The sequence below is a fragment of the Oppia nitens genome, unplaced genomic scaffold, assembly GCF_028296485.1.
Source record: "Oppia nitens isolate AA-2021 unplaced genomic scaffold, nextdenovo-longstitch-racon4-pilon3 scaffold2_pilon_pilon_pilon, whole genome shotgun sequence".
NCBI lineage: Eukaryota > Metazoa > Arthropoda > Arachnida > Sarcoptiformes > Oppiidae > Oppia > Oppia nitens.
The window spans coordinates 6,060,313-6,088,246 of NW_026533210.1; the positions used below are offsets into that span (position 1 = coordinate 6,060,313).

The 27,934-nt window shown below is 24.0% G+C and overlaps 4 protein-coding genes across 4 annotated transcripts; 2 read left to right on the top strand and 2 right to left on the bottom strand.

The window, feature by feature from the left end:
- Window positions 1-3,434: 3,434 nt before the first annotated feature.
- Window positions 3,435-4,305, bottom strand: LOC128955890 (GTP cyclohydrolase 1-like). The gene is made up of 3 exons (XM_054301568.1): window positions 3,777-4,305; window positions 3,629-3,713; window positions 3,435-3,555 (listed from the first exon to the last, which is right to left on the bottom strand). The coding sequence occupies exons 1-3, from the start codon at window positions 4,303-4,305 to the stop codon at window positions 3,435-3,437; spliced, it is 735 nt and encodes a 244-aa protein (XP_054157543.1).
- A 3,291-nt stretch (window positions 4,306-7,596) lies between these two features.
- On the top strand, window positions 7,597-14,070 carry LOC128955891 (ATP-binding cassette sub-family C member 4-like). The gene is made up of 11 exons (XM_054301569.1): window positions 7,597-7,673; window positions 8,859-8,969; window positions 9,156-9,276; window positions 9,398-9,597; window positions 9,711-10,371; window positions 10,441-10,639; window positions 10,722-10,824; window positions 10,907-11,037; window positions 11,122-11,242; window positions 11,313-13,232; window positions 13,741-14,070. The coding sequence occupies exons 1-11, from the start codon at window positions 7,597-7,599 to the stop codon at window positions 14,006-14,008; spliced, it is 3,912 nt and encodes a 1,303-aa protein (XP_054157544.1). The 3' UTR covers window positions 14,009-14,070.
- Window positions 14,071-15,118: 1,048 nt separating this feature from the next.
- Window positions 15,119-17,218, bottom strand: LOC128956351 (GTP cyclohydrolase 1-like). The gene is made up of 4 exons (XM_054302077.1): window positions 17,167-17,218; window positions 15,464-16,006; window positions 15,316-15,400; window positions 15,119-15,239 (listed from the first exon to the last, which is right to left on the bottom strand). Exons 2-4 carry the CDS (start codon window positions 15,990-15,992, stop codon window positions 15,119-15,121), a joined length of 735 nt encoding a protein of 244 aa, XP_054158052.1. The 5' UTR covers window positions 15,993-16,006; window positions 17,167-17,218.
- A 1,038-nt stretch (window positions 17,219-18,256) lies between these two features.
- On the top strand, window positions 18,257-18,707 carry LOC128955892 (6-pyruvoyl tetrahydrobiopterin synthase-like). The gene has a single exon (XM_054301571.1). The coding sequence runs from the start codon at window positions 18,258-18,260 to the stop codon at window positions 18,705-18,707; it is 450 nt and encodes a 149-aa protein (XP_054157546.1). The 5' UTR covers window position 18,257.
- Window positions 18,708-27,934: the final 9,227 nt, after the last annotated feature.

Genomic DNA, 27,934 nt, shown 5'->3' on the forward strand with positions numbered 1-27,934 from the left:
ATACATAAAAACATTATCAATAATATTGGATTATTACCCGAAAATAAAGATTTGACAAATTATTATCACAATAATACTAACTATGAATGGCATTCATTACATTATAATTTGTTTGAATCACTATTTTATTATTTTATTTATTTAATTGTAATTTCTTTGTTTTTTATTTCCATTGAACTGTTGTATCATTTTGTATGCGATTAAGTTTAAATATTTTATTATATAATATAATATAATAATACTGTATAAATAATTTTATTATAAATATTTATTATTGTTAAAATTATTATTTCTTAAATTAGCATATAACAAATATTTTTTTAAAATGTTATAAATGTATCGATTAATTTAGTAAATGTTAACTTTTATTACTTTGATATTATATTTTATTTGTATATAAATACGGTTAGTATTTTATTATTTTGTTTGTACGTCAAATTTATAAATATTTATTTAACATTATTTAATTAGTTGCTAATATGTTATTGTAACTATTGATACAATAGTTTAATTATTATTTTCATAGATTTTTTTTATTCAAAATAGTAGTACAAATACATGTATTATTATATTATACTATTAAAAACACTTATAAATAATAAATAATAAGATGGAGTATAAAGATTTTATTATGTTTTATGGAGATAACTATAAATATATTGAATCACACCATTATGGCTATTGGCACAAATATGTAGAGTCAATAAATATGACCCATGTCCATTGTAATGGCAATAATCAATTTTCTAATATAACTAATGCTAATCAAACATTTTCACTTGTTGTTGGAAAAAATAGTGTAAGTTTTGTATTAATTATGTTAATATTTTTTAAAAATATATAAATTATATTATATAATATAATTACCAATAAATATGATATATATATATTTATAATTATTATTATTATTATCAAGTTGAAATTCTATAAAATTGATGACACACATCCAATACAAGCTTATTATAGTTCAATAGTAGCATCAGTATTACTAGTGTTGGCTAATAATCTTAATTATAGGTACATACAGTATATTTCTAATATTTATGCAAATTTAACATTTTTCTAGTTTTTTAATTTGAAAAATACAATAAAAAACAATAAATTATTTCCAATTAGTTTGCATTTAAATGTCATAACATGTTTGGACGAATTATCGGATATGACACTAAATTATTTGACCAAAAGTGGTCAGTCAACTGCTATGCAAATTCATCCAATCAATTATATAATAGAGATTAACAAAAATTTTAAATGTTGTCAACCAATATATATGTCAAATACACTTAATTTTATTGGATTTCATGTATACAAACAGTTTCTACCGGTTATACATATATTCAGTGCTTTTGATAAGTATTGTTGGCTTTCAATATTCATAACATTTATATTATTAACATTGATTGATACTTTATTACTGCAAAACATTCAAAGCGATAACATTTATCGCTATATCTATCAATCTATTTGGTTATATTGTAAACCGATAATAGGTTTACCAAATAAATCAAAAAGTAGAAATATAATATACATAAGCTGGGTAATAGCATTGACATATCCAATTGTAGCCATATTGCGAAACGATTTGTCAGCCAATATGGTTGCCAAACAATCGTTAAGAGCCCATACCATTGACGACCTAATAGATGATAGACTACAGGTATATGCCGTTAGACATCAGATCAAAATGTGGAACAATTCAGAGTATAGCAAACAATTCATTGACGACCAGTTTAGACATACATTTGTCCAATTGATGAACAAAATGCAAGACATGACAAGCGAAACATTTATTACGAAAATAATGGACATTAAAGATGATATCCAATTGTTGAGCAAATTTGTCTACAATATGATTATCATCCAGGATGAAACATGGATATCCATATTGAAAAGCTACCTGGCCAGATTTGGACAGACACATGTGGGCGAATCATATTTGCCAATACTCATTACACCGTTATGTTATTCACATAATTTTCAATTTGATAATAAAGCAAATTACATGTATGAGTTTTTTTTAAATAGAGAATATAATATAAGGTTTTTTGCACAAATAAAATAAAATTTATAGTAATTTTAATTAATTTTTTCAGATCTAGAAGATTATTCGAAGTTTCATTATGGCAGTATTGGGAACAACAAAAAGGTGATTGGTACTTTCAAATACATAAAAATATATTAGTAAATACTAGATTTCTATCTAATCTAACCAATTATTACTCAAACGTTACTGATTATTACGAGCCGTTAAGTTTAAAGAAAATTTATTCACTATTCAACTATTTTGGTCTATTGTTTACGTGTTGTACCGGTTTTATTATCATTGAAATTGTTTTTAGTAAATTACAATTAATTAACAAATCGAGTAAAAATACAAAAACGCAAAATTATAGACAACAAAAACTAAATAATAGTTTTAAATAATTTACTATTAATAGTATAATTAAAATAAATACTAATTCTTAAAATATTTATTTTATAATATCGTTATTATATATTCAAGATTATTGTCAATTATAGACTTATTATTCATATTTTATATAATGATTTAATAGAAAAACACTTATGGTTATACAAATAATCTAATTAACACTATAACATTTACATTTTGCAAATACAGCAAATATATACTGTATATTTATTTAATATAATTAAAAATAACAATACATTTAATAACTATTAATAGTTGAACAATTAAGGTAAAACTAATATCTATAGTTTTGACTATTATTACTAATAGCTTATTATTCTATAAACTTTACTTACCTGTACCTCACATTTTTAATGACAATCAGTTATGAAAACTGTACTACCAGTGCAATATAATTAATTATATCGTTGGGCCATTTAATAAAAATACTGGATTTATTTATTATTGTAAAAATATATTTGATAAAATTAATCATTAAATAACATTTTATTTTGTTAGTGTTTATCTTTGTTTGGTTTTGTTAATATAAAATATAATTCAATGTAGAATTGTTTAAATAAAATATTTTAAAAATATTAATTTATTAAAATTTATTATTTTATATAATTAATATTTAAATTTAATTTATAATTAAAGTAATTATATATTTTCAAAAAAGTATATTAATTAACTAACATAATTAATTTTATTATTATAAACTTTAAATAGTATTAAAATATTGTAAAATAATTTTTTAATTGCATATAATAATTTTATTTTAAAAATGTCAATAATTACAATAATAGGATATTTATGATAATTAATATAATTATTAATTTTGTTAGTATATATATTTTAAGTTAAAAATAAATAAAAATATATTAAAATAATAAATCTATATTTATAAAACTAGTTAACAATATGTAAGTAACAGATACAAAAATTTAATAAAATATTATAACTTTACAATAAAAGAAAATAAAAATTTAATTATTTTAATTACTAAAAGAGATTATTTATTAATTTAAACCAATGATAGAAACTCCTCTCGAGTTTTGGGATTATCTCTGAACTCTCCGATCATACAACTGGTTATTGTTTTGCTATTGATTTTTTGTACCCCACGACTACTCATACACATGTGGCTGTATAGTCAATAATTATACAATTAATATATTAATTATCAATTATTTTATTAATTATAAATATAACACTTACTTGGCCTCAACCACAACACCAACTCCGGCCGGATTAATGGCTTCTACCAGTGCTTCGGCTATTTGTTTAGTTAGTCTTTCCTGAACTATAAAAATAGCATTTTATTATTAAATATTAATTATTTGAAAACATGTAAATCTAAGCATACCTTGAAGTCTTCTCGCATACATTTCCACAATTCTGGCCAATTTGCTTAATCCCAGTACCTTATTGTTGGGCAGATAACCTATAGATACCTTTCCATAGATGGGTACCAAATGGTGTTCACAATATGAAAACATTTCAATATCTTTAACGATAACCATTTCATCCGTGTCCTCATCAAAGACCGCTTCATTCAAAATATCATTCAGATTGAACTGATATCCACTCGTGAAATACAACATTGCTTTTGCCGCCCTCTCCGGTGTCTTAAGTAAGCCCTGTCTATCAGGATCTTCGCCAATAGTTTCCAATAGATCTCTATATATCTGAGACAAACGAGCCAATTGTGCCTCTTTATCGCTCAATCCATTTGCACCGTTAGTTTTAGACACCACCTGTTCATTGGTAACGGATTTGCGATGAATTCCATTAACTTGTTTGACATCATAACCGATGCCATTGTTGTTGATATCATAACCGTTTTGTTTGCAATTTTCATTGCCATTAACTTTATTATCTAAATATTTTGTCATTTTTAGTGTCAATTCTTAAATGAAATAAATAAATATATATATATATWTTTTTTTAATATAATTAATAATGACTATACTTAATATACTGTAAATACATATAATATAAATAAAAATAATAAGTTTTTTAGTAAATTATTAGTTATCATTGAATTAATTTTAAATTTATAGAAATTTTTTTGATTATTATTATCTTAATTATATAGTTACTATTGAAACAACAATAAAGTACATACTAGTGGTGAAAATTGAGCTGAAAATCTTGTCCTGTTCTGTCCCGTCTTACAATTACTGTTAAAACTTTGTAGTTTAGAACGTATAATATACAGCAGTAAAGCTCAGGAATGTTATCATAAGATATTTTTTAGTCAATTTTTAAGTAGTTTATACTAATAATATTAATATAACATTTACTTATACATTCAAAATTAAAATATTATTTTATTAATATAATATTTTAATTTTGAATGTATAAGTAAAGTATTACTATTTAAAAGTATATAATTAAATTCTTTATGTTATATTTGTTTTATTCGTTTAGATTTTTTGTATTTTTAACATAATTAACATAAAAAAGGACAAATTAATAATTTTCAAATTTTAGTTTAACTGATAAACTATCAGTTTTTTTTAATATTTAAGATTTATTGTAAAAACTGATTGTATATTAGTTAAGGTTTTTTGACTTTAAAATTTAGAGTCTAAATATGTATAAAATATTTTTGTATGATTAAGTTTGTAGCAATAAATTTTTGTATTTTTTATCCTGTCCCGTCCTGTTCCTGTAATAGACTAAGATCCTGGTTTATATCTTTAATACTAATATTGATAAATAAATTTGTGCACTAATTGACTTTCACTGGAGATGATCGTGTTTTAATACATATGATAGATATAACTTATAGTGCAGTAATGTAGTTTATAAAATTGTGATTATTATTATTATTATTATTAGCATTAATCATTTAATCAATTTTAAATTTATTAAAAGATAAAAATATAATATTATAGTTTACTTAAGCTATAATATGTTAGCTATTATATGATACCTTAGCAAAAAATATCTTATGTAATAAAACACATTTAAATTATTAATTATTAAGATCCCTGAGATATATGAGACAATTGTATCTTTTTATCTCTCATTCCGTTTGCACAGTTAGCTATAGATACGACCTGTTCATTGGTAACCTATTTGCTATGAGTTCCACTAACTTGTCGGACATCATAACCGATGCCATTGTTGTTGATATCATAACAGTTTTCTATGCAATTATCATTGCCTTTATAACTTTGTTAGCCTAAATTTTTGTTATATTTAATGTCGATTATTAAATTTTATAATAATATTTTAAAAATTATTTAAATTATTTTTTTAAAATATAATCAATAATGACCACTCCATATAATAAGTTTTATAAAAAAAATTATTAATTAATTAATTGTTAATTTATAGATATTTTTTTGATTATTATTATCCTAATCACATATTAACTATTGCAATTTGCAACAGTACTTAAAGTACATATTAGTGTTGTAAGTTGTATTGAAAATTTTATGTTTTCCTGTCCCATCTTATCCTGTCTTGTAATTACTGTTAGTTATAATTTTTAGTTTATTTATAATATATAATATACAGTAGTAAAGCTAAAAAATTTTAGGAGATTTTTTTAGTCAATTTTTTACGTAGTTTATACTAATGATATAATATTTACATTACAGACTCAAAATTAAAATATTATTTAAAAAATTGTTTTATGCTATATTTGTTTTAATCATTTAGATTTTTTTTGTATTTTTAAAATAATTAACATAATAAGAACCAATTAATAATTTTCAAATCTGATCTTAACTGATAAACAAACAGTTTTATAAAGTTTCAATCAGTTTCAGATTTATTAGAAAAACTTATTGGATATTATTAAAGATTTGTGACTCTAAAATTTAAAGTATAATTATGTATAAAATATTTTTGTCTGAGTAAGTGTATCAATAAATTTTTGTGTTTTTTTTGTCCTGTCCTGTCCTGTTCCTGTAAAATCCTATTTTTATACCTTTAATATATATATATATTGATAAATAGATTTAAGTGCTAATTGAGTTTCATGGCTAATGATTGTGTTTTAATATTATAGATATGATACTCTGATATATATATATATATATATATATATATATATATATATATATATATACAGTATTATACTGTATATAAATTGTATTGTACTTTATAAAATTGTAATTGTTTATTAAAATTAATCATTTAATCAATTTTAAATTTATTAAAAGATAAAAATATATTATTATAGATTAATAAATCTATAATTTGTTAGATATATATGGAAATCTAATATTTACTGCACATTTACATTTTGCAAATAAAGTAAAAATACTTTATATTCAAAAAATAATGTATATATATTTTATTAATTGTTTTAATTTTATTTAATTAATACTGTAATTTATTTAATATAATTAAAAATACATTTTGCAATTAGTTGCTCACATTTAAAAAACAATTAAAACTAACTTTTAGCTGTAATTATCATATAAATACACATATTATATAATACCGATACAGTATATATATCTAAATTAAATTATGATATTTTCAGTACTAGTTTATAATCATTGTGTGTTTGTAAATCCATTTGTGCTTATTTTTACAATTTATTTTGAAATATCTATAATTTATTAAACATTATTACATTAGTACTCCACTTTAGATCCTTGATTATTGAGGTTAATGCTAAAAATGCAATTTTAAAATAAATTCAATTATATCAATAATAATAATAATAACAAATCTATTAAGAAGTGGATAAAATTCAATTAGCTATCTATTGAATGTTTTATCATAAATATTCTTTATTTAATAAATAACAAAAAAATATATTATTTATAGTAGAATCAAGTAGTCGTTTAGTTACTCATAGAGATTATCGATAATAATTGTCAATATTTATAGATGAGTCCATATGCTGTTTGCTTATATAGTAATGTATTTTTTAATATTATTTTTTATGCCGACTATTGTCTCTCAAATATAAGTCAATCAATTGTAACATTAATCAGCGCACTAACTAATATTTCTATAAATATATACTGTATTGTATTATTTTATAAACATATAAATTATATACATATTATATAACTATTGTTTTTATGTTTATAGCAACAGTTTCTCTTTTGTTGATATTTTTTTATTATTATTAAAAACATTAAATACATTATATTTTAAATCAATATTTTTTCAACAAACAAACTATTCATAAAGTGTTAAATAATTTATTAATGGATATTAAAAATTCAAGAATCAATTACAAGAATCCATACGATTCCGCAAATTTTATTAATAGAAATCTATTCTGGTTTGTCATTTTTATTTTGTTATTAATATTTTAATATTTAATTTGTCTAAAATATTATAATTTCGATTTTTAACTAATCTCTCAAATTTTTTTAAAAAATCTTATTAAACATAAAAACATTAAATAAGCGCTAACTTACCTTATATTATATTATCTCTGTATATGTCCCTAATCTTAGAACAATTGTATCATAATATCCAAATGATGGATAAATATTTAAAAAATGCTTTTAATTTCAATGTTAATATTATATAATTAAGACTTTTAAGTTTAATTAGTTAAGTTTCATCGAAGTATTGTTATTGTTTAGTCCAAAAAAAAGTTAGACCAATATATTATATATATATATATTAGATAAATATTTTTAATTATATATTATTAATTAATTATAAAACAGATGTTTTCGAAAATTAATTAAAGTTAAAATGAAAATTTTAAAAATAATTAACTAATAACTAATGTTAATTAAAAATTAATAAACAATTCTAAATTATCAATACAATTATTATACTAATTATTTTTCATTTTAATATTTTATGTTTTATTATTAATAATAAAATGAAAATGAAAATATTGTTATTTAAGTTAACTTTATTTTCACATTTTAATTTTTAATATTAAGTCATATAAAATATTTGATAATTTTGGTCAACTTTTTCTTAATTGCCCAGTATTAAAAAAAATTATATTATATAACAAAATAACTACAAATATTTATTGATTTTTTTTAATTATTAATAGTTAGATTTTCATTAGATTTATTATTATTTTTATAGTACTTGAAGTTCTATTAAATAAATATTTTGTACTGATATTGAATTTATTTTGTTTTTATTATTAATTAAAGTATACGTACACTGTTTAAGGGCACTACACATGAATAAACAATAGAGATTTTAAAAACAAATTTAACTAGCTAAATATTAATCATGATTTTATTATCATTCTATTGAATTAAAACTGCAACTAAGCAAACAAATCAAACAAATATGTTTTAATTGATATATAAATATATATWTTTTTTATTTAATTATAAAATGTTTAAATAGCTAATAAATGCCTTTTTTGATTTAATAACATTTAAATAATAACTTTACATGCAATATAGCAATTAAAAATAACTTGCAAGTAAATTGCTAATTTTTTTCATTTTTACTAAATATAATATGAATTTAATTTATCTAGGTGGATTAATCCATTATTATATAAAGGTTATAAAAATGATTTGGGTTTACATGATCTCTATAAATGTCCTAAAATTGATGAATCAGAAACATTAGGCACAAAATTGCAGCGGTAAGTAATCATTAAAAAAAAGTACAGTACAACATCACAAAGTATTAAAAAATAAAATACACAAAAAATATATTATTGTAAAAAACATTTTATCATTATATTTGGCACAAAAATTATCTACAAAATAAAAGTGAACTTGCTTTAATTTTTTTAATCAAATATAATATACTTTTTATCATTATTTAGTGAATGGGATAAAGAGATACTCAAATGTAAAGATAGTGGTAATGCTATGAGTTTGTTAAGGGCTATCATCCGAGCATTTGGTTTCTGGTATTTTATGGCCGGTTCGCTATCTATACTATCGGTACATATGATATATTAATTAATTGAAAAAAATATTCAATATTTTTAAATTTTTTAAAAATAATTAACTAAAGCAATTATTAAATTGCTTATAATAATAATAATATATTTTTGTTGTATAGGAATGTATAGTTAGAACTGGTCAGCCAATAGCGATGGCCTATTTAATAATCTACCTAGATAAATACAAAAAATCAAATGATAAATTAGATTTGCAAAATTTTTATTTAATGACACTAATGGTCATTATATCTGGTGCTGTCTATAATTTTATATTAAATCCATACTTTTTTAAAATGGCCCGAAAGGGGATGCAATTAAGGTTTTTATTTGATTAAATTAATTAATTACTGTATTATAAACATAATTGTTAAAAAAAATTATACTAATTATCATGTTTTTTATATTATTTTATGAAATTATTATAACTGATAGAATAGCGTGTTGTCATTTAATATACCGAAAGGCCTTACGCTTAAGCCATAAAGCCCTGAGCCGGACAACTGTCGGCCAAATGGTTAATCTGATATCCAACGATGTCAGCCGTTTTGACTATTCGTTTACATTCATACCATTCATCATAACGGGTCCATTGAATGCTATTGTCGTCATATCATATCTATATTTTTCACTTGACTGGTCCGTATTTGTCGGGTGCTCTGTGTTTATTGTTTACATACCATTTCAGATGTTTATGGGACGACTGTTTTCAAAATTGCGAGCAAAGACAGCTATACTTACCGACGAACGTATAAGACTTATGAATGAAATAATACCATCGATGAGAGTAATTAAAATGTATACATGGGAAAAACCATTTGCTAAACTGGTAGCCCTGGCCCGGCACAGGGAAGTTGACAAAATTAGACAGTCCTCTTTGCTCAGGGGTGTCAATATGGCATTGTTTTTTGTATCCAGCAAAATTATTATATTTATATGTCTTGTTGTTTTTATCCTAAATGGAGGTAAAATAACTGCACAAATAGTATTTATGTCAATGGCATTGTTCAATGGTTTGAGAAACAGTTTGACACTACTATTTCCATACGCTATATCCCAGGGTTCAGAGGCGCTAATATCAATCAAACGTATTCAGGTTTGAAATTATTGTTTTATATTTTAAAAAAAATTAATAAAATTATTATATTTATAAATTTAATTTTAGGAGTTTTTACTATTGGAAGAAAAGCAGACAAAAACCAAATATATTGATATGGGAAACGACTTAAATGATAGCAACAAAGTTACGGGTGTTTGGCTTAACAAAGTAAATGCTTCGTGGACAGGGAGTAATAATAAATCAGATATTACATTGCATGACATAACATTTAAGGTGGCTGTCGGTCAGATTATGGTTATAGTGGGTAATCAATCACTTTTTTCATTATATAAATTGTAAATATATTTTAATTCACAAAAAATAACAATTATTGGCTTAATAAACAGGTCCTGTAGGTTCCGGTAAAAGTTCAGTTTTGATGAGCATATTATCGGAAATTCCTATAACTTTTGGTCATATAAAAGTAAGAGGAAAAGTAGCTTATGCCAGGTATGCCTTTAATTAAACTAACCATTATTAAACACTTAATTTAAACTAATAATGCCCCTTATATATAACCACAAAATAATAGTCAACAACCCTGGTCATTTGCTGGCACTGTACGCGATAATGTGCTGTTTGGCAGCGCATATGACGAAACAAAATACCGAAACGTGTTGCACGTGTGCGCACTGGAAAAGGATTTACAATTATTTCCTAACGGTTTGTGAACTTTTTATTGGTTTGTTTCATAGACTAATAGGTTTTCATAAAAATATATTTATAAATGCTTTGATAAATCTATAGGTGATCAGACTATAATCGGGGAAAGGGGTGTCTCATTAAGTGGCGGTCAAAAGGCACGAATCAATTTGGCCCGAGCTTTGTATTATGAGGCAGACATTTACTTATTAGATGATCCACTCAGGTATGTGATACTCAATAATAACAATCCTATTGTATATTTTTTGACACTCGGCTTGTTATTGATCTACCAGTGCAGTAGACTCAGCCGTTTCTAAGCATATATTTGAGAAATGTATTTGTGGTTATCTAAAAAATAAAGTGGTAATACTGGCCACACATCAGCTACAGTTTCTCAAACATGCTCATCAAATACTGGTCCTCAATGATGGCCATACAGAAGCAGTGGGCAGTTATCAACAATTGTTAAATTCTGGGATAGAGTTTATTAAATCAACAAACAATGATAAGAAATTAGATAAAACTGATGATTATATAGTAATGCCTACCAGTGCTGATAGTGATAGTCGTAAAATAAGAAGTGAATCTAATGTATCCAAGAAATCAATTGAAACAATTGATTTTATTGAAGGCGAAAAAGTTCAGACAAAATCAGATGAAATACATGTGAAGGGATCAGTCGGTGGGCGTATATATTGGCTGTATTTGACATCTGGCGGCGGTTTCTTCTTAATATTTACATTGATTTCATCAAATGTATTGACACAACTACTGTTTAACGGTAGCGACTATTTCCTATCCCTTTGGACACAACGAGAACAGGGTTTAACTGTTACTCTCATTGAACATTGGGATCAAAATCTACTGATCATCGCATTTGCCGTAATGGTTGGCCTATTGTTTTTCATGTCACTCATTAGGACAACCGTTTTCTTTACGATATGTATGCGCTCATCAATTAAATTGCACAACAAATTTTTTAATAGTATAATAAGGACATCCATCAGTTTTTTCGATAATCATCCAATTGGTATACTATTGAACCGGTGTTCACGCGATATGGGACTCATCGACGATCAGATACCGCAGACAGCCTTCGACACAATCGAGATATTCTTCCAGCTCTGGGGTGTACTCATACTGATCGCACTAATAGACTACTGGGTAATTGTGCCGACATTTATATTGATTGTACTATTTGTCTATTTACGTAAATATTATCTGATGAGCGGTCGGAGCTTCAAACGGCTCGAAGGTATTACTAAATCGCCAGTGTTTTCTCATTTGGCCAATTCGTTACACGGTTTGACTACTGTGCGGGCTTTTGGAGCTCAGCAATCATTTGAGGAACAGTTCGATATATATCAAGACAATCATACGGCCACTTGGTTTCTGTTTTTGTCGTCCTCGCGATGGTTTGCTATAGTACTCGACTGGTTGTTATGGCTGTACTTAACAGCTGTCACATTGTTAATGACACTCAATTATGAAAACAGTACGTCCAGTGCCATTGGATTGGCCATATCGTCGGCCATTTCCATATGCGGTACCTTTCAATGGGGTGTCAAACAATCTGTTGAATTGGAAAGTCACATGACATCAGTGGAAAGGGTGGCCGAGTTTAGTAATTTACCAACAGAGCCGAACTTGGAGTCAACTCATGATAATAATAGACCTCCTAGTAGTTGGCCCTCAACCGGATCTCTACAGTTTGACAATGTTAGCCTAGCATACAGTAATGATGAAACACAGGTACTTAAAAATTTGACATTCAATATAAATTCAAACGAAAAAGTCGGTGTTGTCGGTAGAACCGGTGCCGGCAAGTCGTCTATTATAGCGGCACTGTTCCGAATGACTTTGCCGACCGGTTATATAAAAATTGATGGCATCGATACCTCACAAATAAGTCTAACCGATTTGCGCTCAAAGATCTCTATCATACCGCAAGATCCGGTACTGTTTGCCGGACCCGTGCGGCGTAATATCGATCCGTTTGGCGATCACAATGATCAGCGATTGTGGGAAGTGTTGGATGAGGTTTGTCTTAAAGACGCTGTTCATGAAATGTCCGGCGGTCTCGACGCCAAAGTAGCCGATGGCGGCAGCAATTTCAGTGTAGGTCAGCGGCAACTCATTTGTCTGGCCCGAGCTTTGCTCAAACAAAACAATATACTAGTGCTCGACGAGGCCACAGCTAATGTCGATCCTAAGTAAGTTATGCCATAGTTTTAAAATTTAATAAAATTTTTTTATTTATTTATAAATTTCTTAAATATTTTTTTGTGGTTTGAATTATGATAATGTTAATTAGATTTTTGAATTTTATTTAATATACTTGACAATATTAAATGGGTGCAAACTGTTTGCAGTGCAAAATGCTTATCATTATATCACAACATAAATTTTTATAATTAATATTTCAAATAATTATAAATGAACTTGATCATCTTATCAAAAGTATTATTAAGAGCAGTTATTATATATTTAAAAACTTTTAACATGTCATAAATGTTACACTTATTTTTGCAAATATCATATGATAAACACAATTACTACTAATTTGGGTAAACATTGATATTATTAACTTATTACTGTATACACTGTGTATTATTAGATTAATAATTATCAAAATACAAAATATCATATAATTTATTTACTTAATTAGTCATAAGTACAGTAATACTCAAATAATGTTTATTAATATATTATGTTTTTTAGGACCGATTCACTAATACAGCAAACAATTAGGGAAAAATTTGCTAAATGTACAGTTTTGACTATAGCTCACCGATTGCATACAATTGTGGACATGGATCGAGTATTGGTACTCAATGCCGGACAGGTAGTCGAGTTTGATGAACCACACCTATTGCTACAAAATCCCGACGGACTGTTCTCTACAATGGTTCGCATGACTGGTAAATCTATGGCAAATACACTAAAAGATATGGCATTACAGGCCTATAGAAATAGGAAAAACCTCTAATTGTAATAACTGTGATCACAAATAATTGATAAATACTGTATGATATAACTATACTGTATGTTATTTTACAAATAAATATCTATTTTTTTGCATATTTTTTACATTTTATATTTATTAATTTATTAATAATTGAATTTTTAGTAATTAATTAGTTAATATAAATAAATGAATAAAAATTAATTAGAATTATGAAATCATGTAATATAAACTTTATTTATGTTTATTAATAATCATATTTTGAAAAATAAATGAAAAATAAAAATATAATTAGTATGCAATATCAACGTCACGTATATTGTAGCCTTAGGCTACAATTTGTAGGCATAAAATATGATAATATAGCAATTATTGTAATATAATAATGTGTTTGATCAAGGTCCAAATAAATTATTGCAAAAATACAAATATTTATAAATTAACTAAATTTTAATCAAATTATAGATATATTTATTTACAAAAATATTGGAATTTTTAAAATTCTTGTTAAAATACATTTGACAAAATTAATAATAAAGTTACTTGTTATATTTTATCTTGTTAATATATATTTTTTGTTAAATTTTGTTTTTTAAAAATGTAATTCATAATAGAATTGTTTAAATAAAATATTTAAAAAATATTAAGTTAGTTTATATAATCCAAATTATTTTATTGAAATTTAGTTTTTAATTATAGTAATTATATAATTAATAAAAAAATTAAATTATATTTATTTTTTAAATTAAATTAATAAGTCATGATAAGCAATTATTTTAAATGTGTATAATAAATTTAACAAAAATATGTCAATAATTACAACAATTTTATTTATTGATAAGCATATCTATAAAATATATAACATTCATATAATTTCTTTTATAATTACAGTATAATTTAATATACATATTTATTTAATAATTACAAAAAAAAAACATTTAAAATATCTCAAAAACTCTATATTTATATAAAATAACTAAATTTTGTCACAAAAAAATATTTTAAAAGAATAACTATATTTATGAAAACAGATAAAAGTTTTATTATTATAAAAATTAATATATAATATTAAAAAAATTAAATTAGTTAAAATATGATAATTGATTTTTTTATATATAATTTGTATTTATTAACTTATATAAGTGACAGAAACTCCTCTCGAGTTTTGGGATTATCTCTGAACTCTCCGATCATACAACTGGTTATTGTTTTGCTATTGATTTTCTGTACCCCACGACTACTCATACACATGTGGCTGTATAATCAATAATCATAATATTAATATATATGAAAATATTTATTAATTACTTTTCAAAATATATGACACTTACGCGGCTTCAACCACAACACCAACTCCGGCCGGATTAATGGCTTCTACCAATGCTTCGGCTATTTGTTTAGTTAGTCTTTCCTGAACTATAAAAATATCATTTTATTATTAAATATTAATTATTTGAAAACATGTAAATCTAAGCATACCTTGCAGTCTTCTCGCATACATTTCCACAATTCTGGCCAATTTGCTTAATCCCAGTACCTTATTGTTGGGCAGATAGCCTATAGATACCTTTCCATAGATGGGTACCAAATGGTGTTCACAATATGAAAACATTTCAATATCTTTAACGATAACCATTTCATCCGTGTCCTCATCAAAGACCGCTTCATTCAAAATATCATTCAGATTGAACTGATATCCACTCGTGAAATACAACATTGCTTTTGCCGCCCTCTCCGGTGTCTTAAGTAAGCCCTGTCTGTCAGGATTTTCGCCAATAGTTTCCAATAGATCTCTATATATTTGAGACAATCGGGCCAATTGTGCCTCTTTATCGTTCAGTCCGTTTGCACCGTTAATTTTAGATACGACCTGTTCATTGGTAACCGATTTGCTAGGAACTCCATTAACTTGTTGGACATCACCACCGATGCCATTATTGTTGATATCATAAACGTTTTGTTTGCAATTTTCATTGCCATTAACGTTGTTATCCAAAAATTTTGTCATATTTAATGTCAATTCTTAAATGAAATATATATATATAAATTACTTTTAAAAATAAATGAATAACAAATATATAAGACTATACTCCAAATAATAAGTTTTGTAATAAATTAATAAATTCATTAAATTAATTGACTATTTATAGAAAAAGGTTTGTTTATTACAATAAAACATTATATGTTAGTCACATTAAAATTTGCAGTTATTTTATTAATAAAATTAATAATAATTAATCTCATCTAATCATCAAACATATGGCATTTTTTTATTTTACCGCTAGAAATAGTTATTTTACATTACGTTATATTATATTACTATTTATAATGTTTGTGCAATGATTGCAAGTGTATTACTAGAAAATTATTAATAACATTATATAAAGTTATCTATTGATAAATAGATTTAAGTACTAATTGAGTGTACAAAATTAAAAGTACAATTTGATTATAAGCACATTATTCACGGGAGATGATTGTATTTTAATAGATATGTTTATAACAGTTGTTACTTTCAATTWAAAAAAATTAAAAATCATAATTTATTATATTTTTATCAATTGCACTTTGAAAGATATTTATTTGGTCATTAGATTTTGAATAAGTTTATTAATAATAATAATTTTTACTCTAATATAGTAGTATTACTATATTTTATGAAATTGTGACTATTATTATTAGTAGTATTATTATTAATCATTTAATCAATTTTAATTTATTAAAAGATAAAAATATTATACTGTAGTTTAATAAAGCTATAATATGTTAACTATAATATATACTGTATTAAACACAAAAAAAAGAAATAGCATATGTAGTAAACACAGATTTTAATTATTAATATAATTTATAGAAATTACTTAACATTGTAGTTAACATAATGAATTAATTAATAACTTAATTAAAAATTATATCGTATACTAAATTAATGATTAATTATCTATTACTAGAAGAATAAAAACAAAAACTTAATTAAAAATATTAAATTGTTGGCAATTTGTTAAAATTCACACAATCTATAATAATTGATAATTAAAAGGCACATTAATCTTATTAAAAAAAATTATACATTTATATGTAGTTAATACTTATATATATATATTATATATAAAACAAATTTATTATTAATATAAACTTATCTATAAATATAATATTTAATTGTAATATAGAAATAAACCTACCTGCTGTAATAGTCGATTATTGTATTGGTAAGTAAATTATGATAAATTAAATATATTATTATTATTATAATGAGATTTTATATTTGCAGTACTCACTAGTGTTTAATTACAGTATTTAAATAATAATTGTAGTAATAAATTATGTATATTATATGTAAAAGTTGTTATATTAGATAAATCTATGTCAGATTGTTTACACTATTAAACACTTTTAAAATAAAAATTTTATAGTTTTTAAACACTTGAATGGTCTGTATATATATAATTATATATATATATATATTAAAAAGTTCATTTGCTGTAAATTTATTACTTACTTTTATGTTTTAATTTAAATATTTCAATACAATGTAGTTATTTTAAACACTAGATTAATACTAAAAATAATAAAAATTTAGCAATAATAACAACAATAATAATAATAATAATAATAAAATCAATTAATGAGAATTGCTTTTATCATAGTATAAATTTCGTAATAAGTTAATGAGTAATTTATATTAATATTTAAATAAATCATTTGATATACAGAATCTATTTGTAAAAAGGATTTATTAAACTTAATATCCTGTTTTTTCTGCTGATTTTATATATCACAATAAAAAATTTTATTAACTTTTTTCAGTTAAATATAATTATTTTTACATTTATATAATATTTAGTATTAATAAAAATTTATTAATATAACCTTGAATAAAAACCTGTCTTTTTTTGTTTGTTATTAACTTATAAATCACAATTTAATGATAATGTTTTTATAATGCATTAACTACTAGTTATATTTAATAATGCAATATTTACAATAGTTTAAATTTTTCCATCAAAAAATTTAAATTTTTAAATTATAAAAAATTTATAGCATTAAATAATAGAAAATAATAAATATATTTAATYTTTTTTGTGCAATTTTATGATTTAATGATTTATTATTTGTTACTTTGTATGAAACCAGTTAATAATTGTGAACTGTTTTAACTAATAAATTAATTTCTAAAAAATAAACATTAATTTTAATAGTGTTTTAACTAACACTACAGTAAATATTATTAATAAAAAAAATCTTAATCTAATACATCAAATAACAGAAAGTTATGTCTGTGTCGACTACAAAACCAATACAACCCGTGGTATACCTAACCCGTATCGAGTCATTTAGTACAGCACATCGTATGAATAGTCCACTACTGGATCAACAAACAAATAAACAAACTTTTGGCAAATGTAATGCAATTCATGGACACAATTATAAGATAGAGTTGACTGTCAAGGGAACAGTAGATCCGATTACTGGGTTTCTGGTAGACATTGCAGTTCTCAAGAAAATCATTGACGAGACTATTATGAAACCGTTTGACCACAAGTTTATCGATACAGATGTACCATATTTTTTGGATAATAATATCGTGTCGACGGCTGAAAACATTGTCGTCTATATATGGATAGAGGTTTCCAAAAGATTGCCTACAAATGTTGAGTTACATACAATCAAATTGCATGAAACTGATAGAAATTTGGTCACATTTTCGGGTGAATTTCTATAGTATTTTCAAAAAATTATTATTTTATGATCAAATTGAATAAAAAAATAATTACTTGTAATTGACTAAATTTGTTTTAATAATTAAATATTAATTCATAATTTAGATTATTATGTATTTTTATTTCATAAATATTAAATAAAATCTAATTTATTTATCAATATTTAATAATATTTTTTAAAAATGTTATACTTTATAAAATATAGTTTAATAGCAAATATTAAAGTTGCTAATTAAAACTGTTACAATTAGCCTACTTATATAATGCTTAAATATACTGTATATACATTATGTATAATAAATATATATTCTGGTCTATTTGATTTAATTTATTAAAAAAATATATACACTTTTAATAATATCACCTAAAATGATAATGTTGTTCAAATTGTTAACATGTTTTGAACTATTTGTTCAAATTATTATTGCTCACAAACATTATTCAAATGTGATCTATAATGATCTAAATGATACATTAGCATTTCACGATTATCTAGTTAATATAAGTAAGTTTATCATGATCAATTAATATTTTTTGTTTATTAATAATTTGATTATAAATATTTAATTTAAAAATAAATATTTTAAATACATATTTATTGTATCGAAAGAATCAAATGGCAAGAATACAGTGGGAATGTACGGACAGTTTGACAAATGTGACGGTTATTTCAAACGTATTCAATGGGATGTTATCGATCAACACAATCAATGGAAATGCGATCACGTTTGGGCACAAAACTTACTGTCCAATGGTAACGGCTATTATGGTAAAGATAACAACAAAGTATCAATTGAGGCCAATTCAACACAACTTATCAATGATATTAAGGGTAAGTAATATTCTGTATACAGTTTACTGAAAAGTTCACTTAATTTAATACATAATAAGTATTATACAATTTTTTTTATAGGTAATGAATCCTACAATTCATTGGGAACTATACTAAAGGATAAATGTAAAGGTGCTCAGCTAATGGTATATAGTGACCAATTTGTTACAAAAGGCAAATGTGAAACCGGGGTACAGGAGTTGTACTCTAAAAAATACAATGCACTGGTTATAATAAAGGGTGCCGGTTGTGATAGTAATTGTTATGGCACTGTTTGGACTCACTATTGGCCGGGAAAACAATAATTTTAAAAAAATAATTTAATTTAATAAAAAATATTAAAAAAAAAGTTAAATAATAATATTCTAATTTATTATTAATATAATATATTATTATATTTATGGTAATAGATTCTCAAGTTTTTAATATCATACTGTATTATTGATTTATAGTACAGTAATTATACATTAATTATTGTAGTAGTTATCAATATTATAAGTTATATTTTTAAAAAATTATGAATATAATTATAATAAAAAATAGATTATTTTTAATAAAAATTACAAAAAAATATATTTAATTTTGAATTTAGTTTATTATTAAATTTAGAAGTATTTTGTTTATAAACAATTTATAAAAACTTATAAATTATATATTTTTTTAAAAATAATAAGAAATATAAAAATTACAAAAAATAATAATTAAGACAATCGCCACCCGCACTGAATCTACAGCCAAACACTGACCAAACATTTGATGAGTTTGACGGCGTCAAGCACTGGATGAAGCAGCTTATGGATGGTTTTTATGCCAGGATTTGGCTCAACACCAATGGTAATGGTTGGCCACTCAGAGCTCGGCGGAACCTCCCAGTCTTGAAGTTGGGGTTTGCCCTGTGGATGCCAGTTGTGAGATGGCTGCCACTCGGGAGCCGGTTGTTGCCAATGTGGTGGACGATGTTGTGGCGGACGATATTCAGCCTCTGGTCTTGCAGGTGGTCTCCATTCGGCTTCAGGACGTGTTGGTGGTCTCCATTCAGCTTCTGGTCTTGTCGGTGGTCTCCATTCGGCTTCGGGTCGGGCCGGTTGCCATTCAGGCTGCGGCTGCCACTCGGGTTGCGGTCGCCATTGCTGATGTTGCGGTCGATTGAGATTAACTCCCTGAACGAAGAATGTCTTCTGTGACATAACATCTTCGGGAATAAACTTAAGCAAATTGTTGAGACTGTCGGACACCTTATGGAAGACAGTCTTGGCCTCTGTCTGTTCCGTCGGTACATTCTGGACACGACGTAAAATACTGAGAATCTCGGTCTTGGCCTCCAATGAGTTAATACCCAATTGTTGGTAGACATCGGTAACGCCGCCCAATGTTTGCATGAGTTTACGCTTTACTTCAAGCATTTGTGTGGTTCGGTCCAAGTTCTTGAAGACCGCCACCTCTTCATTGATCTGTCTGTCGTCTAATGTTGTGATTTGATGCTAAATATTATATTAATATTAAATTAAAAATTGTTTCATTTTATAAAACAAATAATAATTAAAATAATTTTGAAAAACAAAATAATTTAATTATTTATAACTATAATTATATTTAAAAAATAAAATTTAGAAATTAAGTTAAAAAAAATTTAAAAACTTTTGTAGACATTGTAGATATTATAATATAATATATAATATTTAAATAAATTAATAACCATCTAATTTATTGGTCAAACCTTTTCGGCTAACTGTTTGAGAAAGTTGTCGCCATCGCCCTCATCATTGTTGGCCACAACCACTGTAACAAACAGTGCCGACAATAGCACTAATACCCAATTGATAGTCATAACAGATAATACTAGAAACTCGATGCCTTAAAACGGTATATCGAGTTTGTTTATCTAAAAAATTAATACCACATGAATTATATTTTTTATTAAACACACTATTTATACCACAATTAATTTGAATCATTAATGATAAAATGTGTGTATGTTTTTTAACACATTTTTATTAATAATAACTAATTTCCATAAAAATTACATCCAAGTTGTACGATATATATATAAAAAATATGTAATTTTCCTGTACTAATTACAGTATAAAAACTACATAGTTAATATATTTAGGTAATAGACCTATTTCAAATTTTTTATAAGTTTATACTTAGGTATAGATTTCAATATTGCGTTTATTATATTTGACAATTTCTATCATATTTATGCTAAGTTAATAATTAATTTCATATATATATATATATATACTTTCATGGATTTTTAGAAATATATATTATGTAAATGTCTAATTTTTATATATTAAATTAATGTGAATATAATAAAGTTAATTAAAAAAATAAAGAATTTATAACTTTTTAATTATATTTGTATAAAATATTGTAAATACAGTATAATATTTATTATATATATATATATAAATGTATAAAAGTATTAAATTTAAAATATTTATAATATTTAACAATTTTTTTGGTTAATAAACTCATTATATTTTTTATTACTTTATTATGATTTTTTTTATTAATATTAGTAATAGAATTTTTTAAATAACATATTTATTATAATTATAAAATTATATTAATATTTATAAATATTTTTGTATATTATCTATATATTTGTATAATAAAATCACTACCAAATCGATATTAATGTGAATACTGTACGCAATGTTTTGGTTGGTGTGTAAAGCATTTCCTTTAAATTGTTGGCACTATTAGATCGCTGTAGTTTGGGATCCATTTCCATAGTTTTGATTATTTTTTGTAAACTATCGGCCACTGTCTTGAAGACGGGTTTTGCTTCGGTTGGATTGGCCGGCGATGTCTGCAATCGTCTCAATAATGTCAATAATTGACTTTTGGTCGGCAATGCGTATACTTTGGTCTTATCGTAGACATCGTTAACACCTCCCAGTGCTTGCATTAGTCGACGCCTAACCTCAACCATCTTTAACTCATTGTCTAATGTTTTGAAGTTTTCAATGACTTCCGTATCTTCGATGTCTTCTTTCTCTTCTTGTCGTTGAAACGGAAATCGTTTTTCAGTCTTATATATAAACAATAAATTAAATATAATTTTTAATTAAATATATTTTAATTATAATTCTATAAAAATAATTGTTATCTTATTTATTAATAATTACCTCATCATTAATAGTATTAATGTTTACTAAATTATTGCATTTAACAAATACTATATTTAAATATAAATATAAAGTTAAAACTAAAATTAAACTAAAGATTTTATTGTACATAATTGAGTAAAATATAAAAATTATTTAAATAATTTTGAACGATTTTATGGAAAATGTTTATAAATATTGTATTTTTTAAACTTATATATTTTCCACTGTTTGCTTGTATTCAACTATTTGGAGCAACATATTTTATTTGTCAAAAAAAATATTTTAAAATTAAACAAGGTTAATATTTTAAACTATTATACAATCTTTATCAATTACATTAGATTTTAGTTGTATTAATAATTGTTATAATATTCAATAGATGCCAGTTAGCTTTATAAAATAATGTTTTATTATTAATTTATTAAATATCTAATGTTAAATTTAAAGTTAGTTAAGTATATTAATTTTTATTTTTAATTAATTATTAATACACATTATATATATATATATATATACCATATCAATATTTATTTATTATAAATTTAAAATGTATTATTACTAAATAAATGGTTAATTTATTTTTTAAAATCATATTAAACTTATTTACATTAAAACAAAAAAAAATAACATATTTTTAAAACATCTGAAAAACAAATACCACATTTTGTACAAAATTTACAATGAAATGTAATTTACAGTGAATTAAATGTATTGTAAACTCAATACCATAAAAATATATATTAAAATATATATTAACATATAAACTACAACTAATAGTAGCAATTAAAAAATATCAATAAACTTTCTAATTATATGTACTGTTATTATAAATTAAATAATTAACTATAATAATGAACCTTATAAACTTATCTAGTTTAATTTTTGTTGTTCAACTAATTTATATAACATGTGATAACACTGGTAACTAATTAATTAAATATTAATAAGATTTATATGAAATTATTTAATTAGCTAAAAAATTAATTTAATTAATCATTTTATTGTTATTTAGTTGATAGCAAACAACAACAACATTATGTAGTGGAAAGTGAAACAAAAAATGTTGTCTCATATAAATCAACAAAAGCCAACTCAACGGCCAAAACATCGATAGTAAAGGCAGAGACAGCCGACGGCTTAGTAGAGGTTGCGATGCCTCAGATATTTAGGATCGATATCGTTGTACTTCAGACTAATCTTACCGATGATGAAGATGAGGATGTCTTCAATGTTAATACTGACACTCACGAGACATCTAAATCTAACGGTTCATCGATAGAAGTTATAGATCAATATATGCCACACGAAGAGATTTATACAAACAATTTGCCGCTATTTATAATAAATCAAAACAAAAGTCATATGTATGCGGACAACACACCGGCAGCAACACCTCCTACTCGGCCAACCAAACCGTCAATAAGTCGCTTATTTACAGCAAAATCAAAAGATAGTAAAACTGAAAAAAGTTTTCTTGAATTACTTGAACAGGATTTGGGTATTACATCTACCGGTGCTAAAACTTATATTGATTTTATAACTTGTATAATGTGTGGTGTATTATATTTTTTGTTATAATCATTTACATATAATATAAATTTGTCATATTTTCTACAATTTATAAATTTTTAAAACATTAATCACTGTAGTAAATAATATATATATATATATATATATATATATATATATATATACCTGCATCGTATTTGCATATAAAAATAATCATTAAACTAAAATATAAAAAAAATCAATATAACAATTTTAATATTTAAATAAACTATGAAAATAATAATTATTTATTAGTTTTTATGAATAAATTTTTTTTTACCTATAAATGTCTACTAAAAGTCTAGTAAAGGTACAAATTGTTGAATATTAGGAAATAATATTTTTGTATTATTATAATATATAAATATATTATATAATTTTTTATATAAGTTAYTTTATATCAAGTTTATCTTATATCTATTATTGTAATTTTACTATATTTACACAAAAAACAAATTACTATTATAATAATTGATCTGACATTCAAAATTTTTTTTAGTATTTTTTCCTACAATAAAATAATGTAAATTTATGATTAAAAACTGTTTTATTATAAAGTTAAAATACATCTACAGTAAATAATAAATGTTAAACAACAATTTTATATATTTCATTTTATTGTGACATTATACTGTATTATATAAGTAAATAAAGTAATTTACTAAAATATCAAAAAGTTAATAAGTTTATTAACTAATTTTTATTATTATAAATATTTTATCTAAAATTAATCGATAATATGTTTAAATAAAGTTAATTTCTCATTGTTTTATCCGTTCAGTTTGCGTTCACATTATTATAAGTCAATAATGTTTTTCAATTAACAAAATCATTATTTTATATCATAGACACACAATAACACATACAACTTAATCAATATAAGGTATAAAATCATAAATATTTAATGAAAACATATATACTCTATACTAAACTAAAAGTTTAAGCGACTTTTACTAATCAATATAATGTATTGTTATTATTACTATTCTAAGTATTATATAATATTTATTATTTTTAGTTTACGATCAAAATAATTTTTTTTATAGATATAATCTAAAAAAGTTCAGTGTTAATGATATGTGAGAGCATTTCAATTAACAAAAATTGTTTATTTCACAACAATTAACAATTATTATAAGTCAATAACATATTATTTCGATACAAATTATCTATAAAAATGACTATTTTTTCAATATATAACTCTTTTTACTATCTATTTTATTTTAATGGTATAAATCTATTTTGTGATTTCAAACAACATAATCATCGATACTCAAAATTTGTATTTTATTTTTTCAAATTGAAAACAATTATAATATTCATATATTCAATGTATTATGACTTTCAATACTATGTACTACCAGATGATGATAACAATCAGCAGAGAAGTCCACTCAAACAGAGTTTATTTCCGCTATCATTTCAAATCAAAATCTGGATATTACTGATAGCCTACATATGTTTTCAACTGCGAGTCGCAGGTATATTGAAAATTATGACCAAACTTACCGATAATTTGAAACCCGTTGAAATTGATCGGCTCCGGGTGTTGGCCATTGTATCGGTAATCATATGGTTTATTATTGTTACTATCAATGCCAGTGTCTACTACTATATTAACAGTATTCGCTTGAATACAATGTTAGTCACTTTGAGTGAAATTGTTTGGTCTTTTAATGTCTTTGGCTTTCTATTGTTGACACAACTGTTTTTGATACACATATGCTATGGTATATACCTATTGGAGAGCCGACTGTTTCATAGTTGTCGAAATCCCGAAGAAGGCATTGAAGAATTGGCAAACTATGAGGAACTGGAAAAACGTATTATGAATATCCAGAACCTGAAGGAAAGGGTCAACCAATCGGCCGGTTTTATGCCATTTGTTTGGTTTGTCGAGTTGTTTATATCCACATGTTTTAGGCTCACGTATATAACAAACGATAAACGACTGGCCGCTGACATCAATCTCGTAGTGTTTTACTTCATGGAGTGGGCGCTCATCTGTTTGTTTGACTTCGGATACGTATTGGCCGTACACTACTTCCAGAGTCAAAGACCGACAGTCAATGAACTGTATTTCCAGATGAAGGACATGAAGACTAACTTTTGTTTCACTAATCGTAAAGTGAATTCAGAAATCTTTCGACCGCTTCTCCAAACAGAGTATAAGGCTTTCAATGTCTTTACAATTAGTATTAAGTTTTTATTTAGTTTTTTGAGTTCAGTCCTCACTTTCACTATTATGTCTATTCAACTCTTGGCATTGGATAAGACATAAATACTATACAACAATAAGATATCAATAAATAACACTTGATTTAGTATATAACTAAAACTTAACTCAAATTTTAACATAATTTAATAGTTTATGTAATTTTATATATGTTTTTTACATTAATACATTAAATATGTACTTGTTTAGTTTATACAATTATTATAGAATTGATAGATACTGTATATGTATAATAGAATAATATTTCATAAAATAAATTATTTGTATGCATTTTTTGTCTACTAATTAATTATATTTTTATTGAATTAATAAAATTATTATTTCTAATGTTTAAACTAAAAATTAATTTTGCAAATTACGTATATTATTATTATTATTATACAATTTTTGATAAAATGTAAATATAGCCAATAAATAAATAAAATATTTAGTAAATAAAAGAGTATTAAATATACAGAATAAATACAGAATAAATATAGAATAAAAATTATATTAGATTATTTTTAACTAAGGGGCGATTCACATATTAGGTTCGCACTTTTTAAGAAATCTAGATCCCATCCCTCCCCTATGTTTGCAATTGTTCTTATGTAATCATTTAAAAAAATTACGTTCGCATGTCCCTAACCGCTAACCCCCCCCCCCCACAACAAGAAATAAAATATCTAAATGTCTCTACCCCTCCCATCCCCTCGTTCGCAAAAGTTCGCTTTGGCCAACCCCCATCCCCTCAAGTGCAAACGTAATATGTGAACCACCCCTAAGTAAAAACTTTTAATGAAACAAAAATAAATAAACAATAAGTAAATAAATATATAAATTAACATTATATATTTATAAATATACYGTACAATATAATACAAAACAATAAACAATAATATTAAAAAAAAACTATTTCAAAACTATACAATAAACTATAATTTAGGTCATACATCAGTTACAATTGAATAATTTTGAATGAATGAGTTAAAGTTGAAAACAAATAAAACAATATATTGAATAATAGCTGATAAGCCGAAAAAACCAATAACTTTATATTAAATTATATTATTAAATAAAAATTACATAAAAAAATTTAAATACTCATATAATTTTTATTATCAATTATAAATTTAAAAAATGAATATTAATATAATTTATGAATATTAAATTTATTTATTTATTTGGTCTCACTATCTAAAGCGATAATAGTTGCCTAACAATATTGTTATTATCAACATTCAAATGCTTCTGATGTGTGATTTAGGTAGATTCAAATAAAAAGTTTATAATAACATTGAAAATAAATTACAGTTAATATAATAAATAATATTTACTAAATTAATAAGTTCTGAATATTGTTTTTATATAAAAATATATTATTATTATAATTGATAAAAATTAAGTCATGAAATTATATGAATCATTATTACAAAAATAAACTCAACTTTAGTCATGTATGGTATGAAATGACTAAATATAATAAAATTAACTAAACTTTTGTCGTCAAATCAG

Excerpts from the sequence above, each read along its gene's own strand:
- LOC128956351 (XM_054302077.1), bottom strand. The coding sequence starts at position 15,992 with ATGACAAAATTTTTGGATAACAACGTTAATGGCAATGAAAATTGCAAA. Across the intron at positions 15,401-15,463 it reads GTATGCGAGAAGACTGCAAG|TTCAGGAAAGACTAACTAAA; the intron begins GTATGCTTAGAT and ends ATATTTTTATAG. Across the intron at positions 15,240-15,315 it reads GGTGTTGTGGTTGAAGCCGC|CCACATGTGTATGAGTAGTC; the intron begins GTAAGTGTCATA and ends TTGATTATACAG.
- LOC128955890 (XM_054301568.1), bottom strand. The coding sequence starts at position 4,305 with ATGACAAAATATTTAGATAATAAAGTTAATGGCAATGAAAATTGCAAA. Across the intron at positions 3,714-3,776 it reads GTATGCGAGAAGACTTCAAG|TTCAGGAAAGACTAACTAAA; the intron begins GTATGCTTAGAT and ends CTATTTTTATAG. Across the intron at positions 3,556-3,628 it reads GGTGTTGTGGTTGAGGCCAA|CCACATGTGTATGAGTAGTC; the intron begins GTAAGTGTTATA and ends TTGACTATACAG.
- LOC128955892 (XM_054301571.1), top strand. The coding sequence starts at position 18,258 with ATGTCTGTGTCGACTACAAAACCAATACAACCCGTGGTATACCTAACC.
- LOC128955891 (XM_054301569.1), top strand. The coding sequence starts at position 7,597 with ATGGATATTAAAAATTCAAGAATCAATTACAAGAATCCATACGATTCC. Across the intron at positions 7,674-8,858 it reads ATTAATAGAAATCTATTCTG|GTGGATTAATCCATTATTAT; the intron begins GTTTGTCATTTT and ends TAATTTATCTAG. Across the intron at positions 10,372-10,440 it reads TATCAATCAAACGTATTCAG|GAGTTTTTACTATTGGAAGA; the intron begins GTTTGAAATTAT and ends ATTTAATTTTAG.